This window comes from Penicillium pulvis, assembly GCF_028828015.1.
Source record: "Penicillium pulvis strain IBT 33274 chromosome Unknown scaffold_8_segment0_segment0, whole genome shotgun sequence".
NCBI lineage: Eukaryota > Fungi > Ascomycota > Eurotiomycetes > Eurotiales > Aspergillaceae > Penicillium > Penicillium pulvis.
Window position 1 is genome coordinate 1,474,259 of NW_026643080.1, and position 13,703 is coordinate 1,487,961.

Here is a 13,703-nt window from a genome sequence, read left to right on the forward strand (position 1 = left end):
TGTGCGCAGCGAGATTCTTCAACAGTGATAACTCCATATGTAGAGTTCACGGTATGAAGAAGTTCGGGATCTTTATCTGCCTGACATCTTGCTAATTCAAGTGCGCCCCTCACAAGCCGGTCAACGCAGTCCGGAATAATGAATATTATTGGCCGTGCGTTTTTTTCGTAACTTGAGTCTCTCCGTCTCACAGCCAGTTCTCTAAAGAGGCCATCAAAGCTTTGGCATAACCAAGTCTCGTCGGGCTGAGCCGAAAGACAAGGCATGCATGTGTCGTAGTGATGGGGAAACCGCAGAATGCGTGCGGTGGTAAGATCCTGCTCATCTTTCGAAGGCCTCCATGATAGAAGTTTATATCTTTCCCTGGCTGAAATGCTCTCGGGATTGCAGATTACTGCTACTACGTCGACTGAAGGGGTTCGATGTTCGAGAGCTGCATGTAAACGTGCTTGATGATCTGGATAGGAGCGACATGAGAGCGCCTGAAAAAGGATCAGCAGTCTTCCTGTAAGCGATGAAGGCATCATAAGTATTGAAAGCGGAGATAACGCAGAAGCTGCTCAAGATATTAATACCAGCGGTGTTTGCAGTGATGGCTGTTGACATTGCGGAGTGGATCGTGAAGAAACAGTGATGACGTTGGCAAATAAAAGCGGGGCTGACCTGCGCTCTTGGGCTTTAATATAATTGGCCAAAGATGATTAGATGCATGACCCCGCTCTCTTTCATTTGTAGTTCGTCTGCTATGACCCACCCGGCTCCCCGCGCGCAAGCATCCAGGTACACTCCACCACGACACGTGGAGCTTGATGCAACATGTTTATTCGAACCTTTCTTGACGCGTGTCAGTGATGCCGGATAGCTCATCGAGCGATGTATTATGAGAGAGAGGACCATAATTGCTGACAACATTCACCAGGCCACAGTCTTGACTTTGTCGAACCCCGCACTGATGCCAAGTCGTACCTATGGGCAGAAATCTCTGTAGTCACACAGGCCTCTGAGGGTCATGACTCGTTCATAACAGAGGTGCAGGAGGTGGGAAGGACCAAACTCCGAATTATCAGCCATTCGGATCAGCCGTCCAAGGCCCTCCGTGGCCTCTGCTCGGACGAGGCGTCCGACCACGAACCTGTCACCGGAGAGTCTATTCCTAGGCATCATCCGTCTGAACAACCCAGTCTCATGCCGTGCGCTCCCAAAGGGATTGCGACAAGCTATGACACCATCGTGCCCGTCGCCCGGCGACCAGAAATGTCGTCGCAATGGGCTGCCTCCTTTCTCACTGCCATCACCGATCACGATACGCTAGGCGAGGAGGGCCCGAAGGAGTCCCTGGTCCAAAAGTCTAGCGCGGCCACAATGCTCAATCCCGGCCAGATCACTTCCGTTACCCGCTTTCTAGAGGAGGTGCCCCCACAAAGGCACACTTTAGACTTTACTTTTGGAAAGCTCTGCTTGTTGTGGAGCGATTGCGTCGGATATTGCCTCCCTCGCACCTTTCATATCCACCACTCACTATATAACAAGCTAGGTCTGAGTCGCATCCAGCCTCTCCTTGGCAAACGGTATGTACCTTCCCAATTCTCAATTCACGACGTTTTGATAACATTACAGAACTCAAAGGTTTGCCCGTGGAAGAGAGGTGGGGATTTCCGGCATGATAGCCTGGATGATTTTGCTTCATTCCTCAAGGGTGTCTGCCAGTCCGATCCCCTGCAACAGTAAAAGTAACTGTAACAACGCTCTAGCATCCTCGGAATTCGATAACGACCTGAAATTCAAACTCTTAAAGATACTTGAAGACCTGCTTACATCTGCGCTACAATCAATCATGCCCCTTTTTATTGTGGCTTTCAGTATATTGTGTAGCAGGACCCTTTACAAGCAGAAAGCTCGAAAGAAGCTGCTACTTTGGGCACTAGGGTCCTTATTGGGCGCACTGGGAGTATCTCAGGATGCAACTTTCAGTGATTTATCTCTCGCCTGGTGAGCTCGCCACTCTGAACCACGCTTAAATATTATGTCACTGACTGCCTTCGCAGTGCTCAAGCCTCTTACTTGGCGTTCGAAGTAGCTCTGTGGTGGCTAATTACAGAAAAGCATGGGTTGGGTCAGATGCAAGTAACACCTGGTCACCCGAAAGACTTTCTTCCCTTGCTAATATGATAAGACCGCAGCTTCGTCATCATGTCATGCGGCGTTAGCGTCCTCCTTACCATTTTATCTCTTCTTGGCATCAAGTGTCTCGGTATGGCGTCCACGTGCATTACCTCCATGTTTTGCTTAGCTACGTTTGCGGCCATTCATCTGACAGAAGCCTTCGTGCTTCTAAGTCGGGCCGCCTTCTACACGCGGTCATTCAATCGATTCTAAAATCGACCTGAGACCTTCTGTCGTATTCATGGATCTCCTTATGTTGTGTCGGGCCTAAGAGATCATTTCGGATACTTGATCTGAAACTAGCTGGTTATTGTCTCGAGTGGCAGTTGCTGGATGCTATCCTTGGGACATGAAGATGTCTTGGTCAAGGTATGACGATTGGTTTTGTGCTCAAATCTCAATTTTGTGTCGAATGATTGATGGTGCATATTACTGCCTTTTTCTCTTTCTTTCATTGGAAGCCCGTGTTTTATCTATTCCCATGCACAATAATTCATTTCATCATCCTGTTTTTCAGTATCTTTTAGCAATAAAGACAGCAACAGATCTTAATAATTAGACTAACGCTGCAATGAAATGTATGATCATCGGTGGCCTATAATAGGACTGAAGAGTCTTTTTGTAAATGAACCTCAAGGAACCTTGGCACTGCATAACAGAGAAGCAAAAAAAGAGTTTTCATGTTGCAATCCCTGCAGTCGCTGACTGTCGAAGGGGCCACACTGTTCAAAAATTGCTGCTGGGCCACCGAGAGTGAATGATTCTTGGGAACCACCATGGCCATTACAGGGGCCGCTAGGCTACTTACCGCCAGCGCCGTTTCCTGTTACTTACACACTGGCCGTCACAACCTATACCTATAGAGTAATAGCCTCTCGAGGTATAGACTTAACCTTTCAGGCAAATAGTTACAGAGTGCTTCTGGAAGAAGTGCTATGACACTTAGTCTCCCAACGCGAAGGTTAAGAGGGCGGATTGTAGACGCGTTCAAATCGGCGTTAGTCCCCAAGGATACGCTCGATCGTCTGTTAGTTACATTTGAGCACCTCAGCTATGCAAAAGCAGATTAGCGACTGCATTTCATCCTGAAAATGTTGAGAGGTAGCTTAGAGCGAGAAACTTTAGGTTCCATGTCACGCAGGGGTGTTGGCAGATCTTTAGATAGTAGTATTGAAAAAAATGGATGCCAGGGGCGCATAGACCTACCCAGTGAAGTGGAGAGTTGTCTGCGAGCCAAACCTATTCTTCAAAGCTGTTTCAGCCACGGGAGGTAGTCGGAGACAGCAAAGGAGGCCTAGAGGTGGCTTTTAGGAGGAGAAATGGTCTGATTCGCATACCCCTGCACGAATGCGCTTAGTTACCCACTACACTAGGTAGGTTGAAATGCATGGTAGCTCTCGTTGAGTATAGTATCATCAGTAAGTCGGTCTTTCTGTAATCATGGGACGTTTCATTCTTAAAAAAGACTATTCACGGCCTACCCTCGTAAAGATCAGCGTGAATTCGGGTATGGGCCGAGAATCAAAGCGTGACTGTGTGGGTGGTGATTATTTCATAGTTTCACTATCCATAGTGTCATATTTTAGTATTTGGTTCGTCACCATTCGTTTGCGGATATGCCTAGAAGAGGAATTATAGCGGGCAGGATAGTGTTATTCTGTCCAATGTGGAGTCTCCAACTGCGCAATGTAAGAAAGACATATACATGAAACATATTGCTTAAGCATTTCAAATCATAATCTGAACGGCCATACCAAGAATCGAGTGTGGGATCTTTAGAGACTGATTGTTGTTAGAAAATTGACATCTCTTATTTTTATACAAACTTACATGCAAATAAGAATTCCCAGATTGCAAACCTAGACACAGCCTCTCGACCCTTGTATAGAGCGAATCTTTCCAAAAGAAAACAGATATTCCAATTTTTCTATATCAGAGCATGTTCACAGGAAGTGGGTCAGAATTCATAAAACCCAAACACAACTCTCAATTTGTTGGCCCTGTTGCTTCACAAGTTTTTTTTTTAGAGAAAAAGCAAGCAAGTCTTACCGATAGCCTAGTCGTCACAGAGTGTTAATCACGTGATACCACCGAGGATAGTATTGGCCGGGGTCTAATGACTGAAAGTTGTTGGACGGTTGAGATTCGCCCGAGCAATAATACTTTTGTTTCTCTGTTATCTTGATGCTATTCGGAATTTGCTCTACTAGTCTATTCTACTCCAGACAAGTATCGCAATTTCGTTTGCGAATAAGTCAACCTTGTCCCCCGACTTCATCTATACCTATTCGACTCCTAAAATCCTCTATCTACACCACCCATTTGCGAAAATCATCACGCTTCAATCTTACCCTGGTATACCTGCCTCTTCTCGATAAACTTCACCTCCCCCATCGCCCTCCCGACCTCTTCAACAGCCATAACCCGCTCAAACCAACTTGTAACCAGCGGATACTTCGCCCGCATCTCTTTATCAATAATCAAAATGAACCCCATATGCAAAGGCGCCGCAACAGTAATATCCCCCAGACTCAACTTTCCATTCTCTCCCAACCACGTCCTGCCCTCCAGATGGCCTTCCATATAGGCAAGACCCCTTTCCAACAATGCAAGCTGCGTGGCCTCTCTCTCCTCATTATAATCCCATTTTCCAAATCGCCACATAACCAGTTCCCGGATAACGCGCAGGAATGCGTGATCTGAGAAGCTGATCCATGATCGGATTGATGCGCGCTCTAGGGGTGTAGAGCCAAGGAGCTGGTCGGATAGTGGCCCGCTTTCTGCGACGTATTGCGCGATGGCGTCGGATTCGACTAGACGTGTTCCGTCTGCGCCTTCAAAGCCGGGCACCTTGCCCAGGGGGAATTTGGAGAGGTATTCCTCTGTGAAATTGTCTTTGTAGAGGACAAAGCCTTTGGGTATCTCTAGTTCTAGGCCGTTTAGGTTGGCTACTGCTTCGATCTGGGTTTCAGTCAGTTTAAAGGCTGGTATGGTTGAATTGGTTTCTTACCTTGCTGACTCGTGCACTTGGCATGTAGGACCAGATTGTACCGAATGGAGCCATTTTGGTTCTTGATTGCCGAATTATTTTAATGGTAGTTAAGATGTAGATTTATTTCGGATTCCCTCTAAGCTTTATAATGCTTTATTCGGGGCCAAAAGGGTCAGTTGACTCATGGGGCAACGAGAAGGGCTCCACCGGAAGTCAGCAAGAAACCTTGGAACGAGTGGATTCAGGATGCGTAGCCTTGCGGATTCTGAGACATAGCTTGATCCAAAGATTCTCAGGGTAATGATGACCTTCATGACTGTGTGATGGAATAGATTTCTATGTATCCTGAAACACTACTATCTGGTTTCTATAAGGTCCATGGAACAGTGAGCGAAGTAATATGAGTGGCTAAATACATATTTCCACCCGCACCCCGCATCCGAGCTCGAGCTTCCTCTTACCCACTTCATGCGTCACCTCCTTAACCTCCCACCCGAGCTCCTGATACTAATCGCCGAATTCCTACCTATCCATGACGTCCTCAACCTAAGGTTTACCTGCGCGTACCTTTACGACCAGATCCCCCGCCCTTCCCACATCCAGCTCCTACAGGCCGAATCTACAGAATGGGCCCGCCTCAAAGATATCTACACCTGTCGCTACTGTTTACGGCTGCGCCCGGCGCGTGAGTTCGCCGATCGAATGCTTCGACGCCGTAGAAGTCGATCGGGCGCCGATAGTGACAAGCGATTCTGTATTGAGTGTGGGCTGAAGCCGCGGGAGGGTACGGCCCGGTATGGCCCCGGCGCGCAGGTAGCAATTCAAGGACGAGTGTTTGTCATCTGTCTTTCTTGTCGGCGCTTTCGAGTGGGTGCTTATGATCGGTATGGACGGTGTACGTCGGAATGTTCATCATGCTGGCGGGAGCATTCTCCGCAACAATTGTACAATTTGCATTCCTTGGACAAGACACAAGTGCGATTGCATCAATGATCAATTTACTAGCGGAAATAAACAAGGCTCAAATTAAGTCGCTGTCCCAGGGTCTAAGGCTTCATGCTTGACATGGAAATTGGATATAGAGGAAATGATCAAGCATACTGCTTCAAGCTTGAGGCGGGTCGCTAAGGCGCATATAGTTCCAACAGACTTAGTTGTTAGCCAATGCGACATCTCGGGTTGAAGTTTATGCTTACTGCTGTTGGCCATGTCTTTGCCGAACATGACATCCATCAGGTCCTCTCCATCCTTGGTGCCTTCAGCTGCGTTATAAGTCGCGCACTTCTTGCCAAGAGCCAGCCCGATCACGTTCGGGAAGGGGGTCAAGTTCATGTAAGTAGGTTTCTCGCCTGTGCATTCGGCCAGCATGTGTTGGTGAACGTTGTTGGCTGCATACTGACCCATGTGCATTGCGCCACCACAGCGCTTGATACCTGACCATGCTGCAAGATCGCCAACCGCGAAATGATGCTCTGCATTGGGGATGTTACCGGAGAATTGAAGGCTGCGAGCATGTCAGATTAATTTGTAATGATATAGGATAATGGGCACATACGACGGATGGATCTTGATCAACCCTTCTTCATTCAGTGCCTCTGGCTCCAAATATGTCGATGTAGGGACTGGTTGTGAGATGGCACTCAGCACAAGTCCAGTCGTGAGCTGCTGGCCGTCAGCCAACGTCAAGCGCCACACGCGCTCCTTGCCTGAGTCGACGGCGGTTGTATCGACGACACGCTTTCCTAAGATCACCTCCACATTCTCCTCGCGAAGGATCGCGAGCGCGCGCTCGGCAAAGTCATCGGGCAGCTCCTCAGATGATAGCAATCGGCTTCGAGAATGAATAAGGGTGATCTTCTGCTCCGGGTAGAGGATCTTTAGCTCGGCTGCCATTTCAATTCCGACCGCGCCTATCATCAGATCAGTGACTGTTCCCTAGAGGTTCCATTCTGATACAAACCTCCACCAACGACCACAATTCCTTGACTGGCATTGCGCACATTATCCACGTGCTTCTTCGCCTCTTCGAGGAAGTCCTCCCGTCGTACAGACTGCGGCGCGACAGGGAAGATTCTCCGTAAACCCGATGCCGCGATCATATAATCATACTTTTCCGTCCGATTTTGTTGCGTTTCAGAGTCAAGAATATGAGCAATCTTCGATGCGCTATCTATTCTGCTGACTGTCCCTTGAATGAAGCTGAAATCTGGCGACCTGAGTGCAGGAATATCTTTAAAGCGCGTCCACGACTCTGCGGCAAATTTCTCACATGCCAGCGACTTGGGAGATCCAATTAAATGGACTAGCATACTCGTCAGCACATCACGAAATCATTTCTTCAAATTCAACGCTTACAGTAGCCATCTCGCTCATCCACAACGGTGATCTGGAGAGGAATTTTGTACGAGGGCGGTTTCGCATCAGGGTTAGAGTTGAAGCGACATACACGACCCCGCGCCCGGTCACTCAAATTCAAAGCGGCAGCGAGTCCACCATAAGAGCCACCGATGATCAGGACCCGGAAGGATCGAGCGACGGCCCGCACACCATCATTAGAAGGCATTGTAGATTGCGTAGCTGGTGGAATTTGACGAAGAGAGGAGCGTAAGGAAGAAAAGAGGAGTGGAGAGAAAAAGAAAAGAAACGTGGAGATTGAGGGAAATGACCCTAGCTAATAATATACTGTGTTATTTCGGAGTCGGTCTTGGAATGGAAGGAAATGACAGGATCTGATAAGACGCGACATCGGTGTGAAAATTATCAGATCCGATCCGGGCCCGGTTCCGGTACTGGTACATGTAAGTGGGGTAATGCACACCCACACTTCATTTGTTTACGTATTCTTGCGTATGGGTCTGTATGAGCCAAGGGGCCAAGGGTGGCAGCGCTGCCCCACGTACCGATACAATCCGGGTGGGTTCAGCAGCATTTTCACTAGGGAGTCCCTGCATGGAACTTGGATAGATTCCTTGCTTTCACGGTGTGGACCGTTCAAAAAGCGGGCTCTGCATCTTCAATTACTAAATTGTTCAGATACAAACGAGCAATGTGGCAACTATTATGACGAGCAATCGCTTAACATGACACAAAGTCACAGCCAAGTACAGTACGTAAACTTGACCGTCTACGTCACGCTACGGGTGATGTTCTTCCGTCGCAACTTCTAGAAGCCCCGTCTCTATGTGGGCCCGACGGGAATAGCGTGACCGGAAGACCTGAGTTGCTTGGCTTTTGTACCCGTCTTTACACCGCATACTATTGCAAGGGATAGCCTGGCACAGAACCCAATCGGAAGGCAGCACTGACTCAGGGAGGCTATCTAAGCTATCTAATCCGATTCAGGATTGGGTGGTGCGGGCGAGTCTTTTTCTCTGCGTCGCTTGTGGAGTTAGCCGTTGTTTCGCCGGGCTTCCGACTGTGGGCCGGATACAGGACCCGGATCTACTGTGAAAAAGTGCCTGGAACGGTCTGGTGTGAAGCAGGGGTTGTCTCTTATCTGTTCGTGGATCTAATCAATCAGCCGCGCCCCCACGAGCCATGTGGCGCTTTTCCACTCAATTGGCATCTTCAACACCCTGACTAATCTTCATGAATCGATCTTCAAACAACATAAGGTCTGTCAGCCGTGAATTAAGGCGTCCCAAGGTTCCTTCAAATAGCCCATAGCAGTAATGGCGGGGACCCGATTAGGCTATTGCACTGCCGAGTCTGACCGCACGGACCGGTTCACGAAATGAAATAAAGTCAACTGCAACACCAACTGCAAAAGCAATGAGCATTGTACAGACAAAATGTCTTTCTTCAGCTACATCTATCTCAGACTCGCAATCCTTATCCTACGAGGCTTAGTCAAACTCCGAGCAAACATCAACCCATCCTATGATTACATTCAACACATCCCATCCCGAGACGGAGGTCGAAGCATAACAGCCCATGCATATCATCAACCAAGGAGCGAGAGCGGGAAGTTCAAACCCAGTCCGGTATTGATCAATTTCTTCGGATGTGGCTATACACTCCCCGTCCACGGAAACTCTTCCCAATTCTGCCGCGAGATTAGCCAGAAAACGGGCTGCATTGTCCTAGACGTATCATACAGACTGGCACCAGAGAATCCATTCCCAGCCCAGCTGCACGACGCGGAAGATGTTATTAATTGGGTCCTAGCCCACCCAGACATGTTTGATCCATCTCAGATATCATTGTCCGGGTTTAGTTCTGGAGGAAATCTTGCTCTTTCGATCGTGTCCTCGAAATACACACCTGAGACCTTTCATTCTGTGATTGCGGTTTATCCTGGCGTTGAGTCCTACCGTGATCCCGGGACATTGGTTGCGCCACAGCCGGGTGGGAGGCCTATGCCTCCGTTTATATTGCGGGTGTTCTATGGGTGTTGGATTCCGGATGGTATTGATATGAGGGATCCGAGGATTTCGCCTGGTCTTGCTGATGCGGAGAGATTTCCGAGGAATGTTTTGATTATTACGGCGGGGCAAGATAGCCTGGCTGAGGAAGCTGAGAGGCTTGCGGAGAAGCTTAGGGTGGATCCTGGGCGGAATGTTGTTGCTGAGAGGATGGATAGGTGTGATCATGGGTGGGATCAGAAAGCGGTGCCCGGGACGAGGGATTGGGATTTGAAGTGTAAGGCATATGAAATGTCTGTGGAGATGATAGGGACTGAGTACTTGAGAGAAGGAAGAAGTTCTAATTCATAAGATACGGAGATATATATGGGTGAATAACAATAGGAGATCAGATGGACGGGACCTCGGGAGTTCTGTCATAGGGCCTGAGACCCCGAAAGTTTGTCAATTGCAATTGCATAAATTCATGAGTGAGATGTCTCTTCACACCGACTATTATAGATTCAACGGCTTTGACACTTCAATATGTATCACATCACCCGAACAATAGCCGAAAGTAACACAATATCTAGTGAGCCAGCTCCACCAGCCACGACTTAATCTTCTTCCCCTGCTCTGTTTCCGTGTTATCGTGTAACATAGAATTGTAAACCGGTGCAACATGACACTCGCGATGCCCAACAAACATCTCCACATTCCCAAACCCATCCTTAAACTTCTTCGAGAATTCCAGAATAATCGGCAACATAATCTCATTGCCACCACCAGTAATCAGAACAGTCTGCACAGGAAAGGTTTCAAACCACTCTGTAGGAGCATGGAAAAGATCCGTGTAATTATCGCGCGGCGCACGACCCAAAAAGGCCGTAGCCCAAGGCGCCGCAACCTGTGGCGTAATCAAATCACCACCCGAATATATTTCCTGATCAGGGAACTCAGTATCGAGTAAAGTCCATGGCGCAATCATGACAGCGCCACCGAATTTGCCATTGATGGGCAAAGGCTCGATTTGGGGGTGGGGGTGTGCGGCATGCGATAACACGCCACAGACCAGATTTCCGCCAGCCGAGTCGCCGCCTAGGAAAACAGTCGCTGGGTCCCGATTTGGCTGGGCAAGGATGTATCGGGCGCAGGAAACGGCTTGTTTCAGCTGTGTCGGGTATGTAGCGTTGGGGGCGAGAGTGTATGTGAGTGAGAACACGGCGACACTCTTGCTGGCTGCCTCGAGATGGCGGACGAGCTGCGCATAGAAATTGATGTAGCCACGATTGGAGGGTAGACCGAATCCACCGCCTAATTCATCATGAGCTGTGCGTCCTCGAATATATTATTTTACTAGTACTCACCGTGGTACCAGATCACGACGTTTGTCGCATTGGGGTCACCGATCCAGTGGCCCGTAGCCCCATGGCTCAACTCCACCGACTCCGGCTTATAGCCCACCTTCTTCACAAAGCGATTGTAGATTGTGGTGGAGCCTGGCAGAATAAACTGCATCTGGCTCGGCGACAAGCGCTGTGTAGACTTGCGCATGATAGCATAGCCAAAATGGAGGAGGAGGGATTTGGCCTGGCGCTCCGTGCGCCATAGACCTGTCAGGAGAGCATAGACGGCTGCGACAATGATGCTTGCGACAGCTGGCAATATGTCCAGCTTCTCGCGAAGGGTCAACTTTACCTGGGTTAGCGACATTTTCAGATCATGCCATTGCGGAAACTAGCGCAGGTCGTGCCTGATAAGCATGGGGTTGACGATGATCGCACGTTGGACCTCGGAGGAACGTGTGGACGATCATTTCGCAATGCTATCCTGTTTAGGTAAAGATTGGTTGATCCACATCTTGCGAGATCCGCCCAATTTTCTGTTTGGGGCCGAGGTGCGGATGGCGCATGGGCATTACGGGATCGGGAAAGAAAGAGCTATTGTGTGACTATGATGTGGCTGCAGTTCGAGTATCATAAGTTTCAATAGTCTTTGTTCTGTTTTAGGAATTTGACCTGGATAGCTTCAGTCGATACGTGAGATTATCGGATTAGAAAACCATTTTTGTTAGGATATGAACAAAACGGTGTAGCGTACAACTTCACATATCAGACCTCGGTTGATAATCAACAAAGACCAAAGTATACAGTTCATGCAGAGCATGCGTTCCCCGCAAAGAGTGCAAAGGTTCCCCAAAAAAAAGAGGCAAACGCACGGACTCCACCGAGTCTGCGTGAAAGTCGGTTGACCCACTTCAGGATCGTCACAGGGGGAAAACCGAGGCATGTGAGTATCCTTTAAAAATTGCCGGTTGCCCACGCCAGATCGTTGCATCTTTCACTACACACACGATGAACGGTCACGCACAGTCAGAAACGCGATTTGACGTGGTCATCGTCGGTGCCGGCATCTCCGGCATCAACGCCGCCTACCGCCTGCAAGATGAGCTCCCAGGCTACAGCTATACCATTATCGAAGCTCGCGACGACCTAGGCGGAACCTGGGACTTGTTCAAGTACCCTGGGATCCGATCGGATTCTGATCTATTTACCTTTGGCTTCTCCTTCAACCCCTGGAACCAATCCAACCCCATCGCTGACGGCCACTTAATTAAACGCTACATCGGCGACACTGCCAAGAAATACGGTATCGACAAGAATATCCAGTACCGCCATCGTTTGACGAATGCCAATTGGTCTAGCGAGGACAACTACTGGTCCTTGAATATCGACAACGATGGCACCGCCAAGACCATCAATGCTCGGTTCATCATCTTTGGTTCCGGCTACTACAACTACCACGAGCCATTGGAGGCCACCATTCCCGGACTGGAAAACTTCCAGGGCCAGGTCATCCACCCTCAATTCTGGCCTGAGGATCTGGATTACACGGGCAAGAAAGTCGTGATCATTGGAAGCGGTGCCACCGCCATCACCCTCTTACCCAATTTGGCTCAGAAGGCCGAGCGGGTGACGATGGTTCAGCGCAGTCCAACTTACATCCTCTCTCTCCCGAACCGCAGCGGAAATTGGCTACTCCGTTGGATCTTGCCGACAAAAACCTACCACAAACTCCAGCGCATGATCTGGATTCTACAATCACGACTCTTCTTCCTCTTCTGTCAAGGATTCCCGAATTTCTCCCGTTGGATCCTCAAGCGCAGAGCAAGCGGCCAACTCCCTAGCCACATTCCTCATAACCCGCACTTCCAGCCCCGCTACAACCCCTGGGATCAGCGACTCTGTGTCTCGCCAGACGGCGACTTCTATACCAGTCTCCGCCGCGGCAAGGCCGATGTGCGGACCGACACCATCAAGACAGTCACGAAGAAGGGCCTGACGATCAATTCGGGAGAGACTCTCGATGCAGACATCATCATCACTGCAACGGGTCTAAAGCTCCAAATCGCCGGTGGCGCCACCATAACTGTCGACGGCGAGAAAATCAATATCGGCTCCAAGTACATGTGGAACGGAGTCATGCTCCAGGATCTTCCCAACGCCTCATTCATTATCGGATACACCAACGCCTCATGGACTCTCGGTGCGGACGCAACCGCACAGTTCGTGACTCGCCTGCTCAAGTCCCTGGAGACCCGTAAGCTCATTGCTGCTACACCCCGTCTGAAGGCGCAGGACGCCGAGAAGATCCAGCAGCGCCCGTTGCTGAACTTGAACTCTACTTATGTCACAGTTGCCAACCAGGTCCTGCCTTTGGCGGCTGATCGGGGTCCGTGGCAAGCGCGTGATCATTATTTGAAGGACATTAAGTTTGCGACTAAGGGTAGCCTGGATGATAGCATGGAGTATACCCAAGGGCCGAATGTGCATCTTCGTGCTAAGATAAATTGAGCGTTCGATGTTGCGCTAGATTTTATGATGGACCTTGTAACGACTGGGCTTAGTTCTTTTTCTGTAATTAGTTAGATTTGGCGTATTCATTTTGGGATATAGCGTTTTCATTGTGAACAAGATGTGAAATGGGAATACCATATGACTTCAACATGGATGCTTTCGAGCTGTTTGTAGACTGATGCGAAGGAAATTTCATAGAGAATAGATGAATAGCATGAGCACCCGGGCAGTTTTGGTGTAACAACTGAATAGTCACACAGACCTTTCTAAATTTACGCAGCGGAAGGGAAGCTTTGTGGGGAAACCAATTCCGTAAAATCTTCTACATAGTTGAATTTCTTCAGTCCA

The 13,703-nt window shown here is 49.0% G+C and overlaps 6 protein-coding genes across 6 annotated transcripts; 3 read left to right on the forward strand and 3 right to left on the reverse strand.

The window, feature by feature from the left end:
- Window positions 1-816: 816 nt before the first annotated feature.
- N7503_009961 (uncharacterized protein) lies at window positions 817-1,728 on the forward strand (the record flags this gene model as incomplete). Its single annotated transcript, XM_057069507.1, has 2 exons — window positions 817-844; window positions 920-1,728. The coding sequence occupies 2 exons, from the start codon at window positions 817-819 to the stop codon at window positions 1,726-1,728; spliced, it is 837 nt and encodes a 278-aa protein (XP_056916118.1).
- Window positions 1,729-4,497: 2,769 nt separating this feature from the next.
- Window positions 4,498-5,227, reverse strand: N7503_009962 (glutathione S-transferase family protein; the record flags this gene model as incomplete). Its single annotated transcript, XM_057069508.1, has 2 exons — window positions 4,498-5,124; window positions 5,174-5,227. The coding sequence occupies 2 exons, from the start codon at window positions 5,225-5,227 to the stop codon at window positions 4,498-4,500; spliced, it is 681 nt and encodes a 226-aa protein (XP_056916119.1).
- Window positions 5,228-6,260: 1,033 nt separating this feature from the next.
- Window positions 6,261-7,718, reverse strand: N7503_009963 (putative pyridine nucleotide-disulfide oxidoreductase AMID-like; the record flags this gene model as incomplete). The annotated part of the gene is made up of 5 exons (XM_057069509.1): window positions 6,261-6,304; window positions 6,352-6,659; window positions 6,711-7,065; window positions 7,116-7,457; window positions 7,511-7,718. 5 exons carry the CDS (start codon window positions 7,716-7,718, stop codon window positions 6,261-6,263), a joined length of 1,257 nt encoding a protein of 418 aa, XP_056916120.1.
- A 1,228-nt stretch (window positions 7,719-8,946) lies between these two features.
- On the forward strand, window positions 8,947-9,870 carry N7503_009964 (uncharacterized protein; the record flags this gene model as incomplete). The annotated part of the gene is made up of 1 exon (XM_057069510.1): window positions 8,947-9,870. The coding sequence occupies one exon, from the start codon at window positions 8,947-8,949 to the stop codon at window positions 9,868-9,870; it is 924 nt and encodes a 307-aa protein (XP_056916121.1).
- A 161-nt stretch (window positions 9,871-10,031) lies between these two features.
- Window positions 10,032-11,410, reverse strand: N7503_009965 (lipase/thioesterase family protein). The gene is made up of 2 exons (XM_057069511.1): window positions 10,866-11,410; window positions 10,032-10,812 (listed from the first exon to the last, which is right to left on the reverse strand). The coding sequence occupies exons 1-2, from the start codon at window positions 11,209-11,211 to the stop codon at window positions 10,088-10,090; spliced, it is 1,071 nt and encodes a 356-aa protein (XP_056916122.1). The 5' UTR covers window positions 11,212-11,410; the 3' UTR covers window positions 10,032-10,087.
- Window positions 11,411-11,852: 442 nt separating this feature from the next.
- On the forward strand, window positions 11,853-13,352 carry N7503_009966 (flavin-containing monooxygenase; the record flags this gene model as incomplete). Its single annotated transcript, XM_057069512.1, has 1 exon — window positions 11,853-13,352. The coding sequence occupies one exon, from the start codon at window positions 11,853-11,855 to the stop codon at window positions 13,350-13,352; it is 1,500 nt and encodes a 499-aa protein (XP_056916123.1).
- Between the last annotated feature and the right edge of the window lie 351 nt (window positions 13,353-13,703).

Coding starts and splice junctions, on each gene's coding strand:
- N7503_009965 (XM_057069511.1), bottom strand. CDS start 11,211: ATGTCGCTAACCCAGGTAAAGTTGACCCTTCGCGAGAAGCTGGACATA. Junction 10,813..10,865: donor CGTCGTGATCTGGTACCACG/GTGAGTACTAGT, acceptor ATGATGAATTAG/GCGGTGGATTCGGTCTACCC.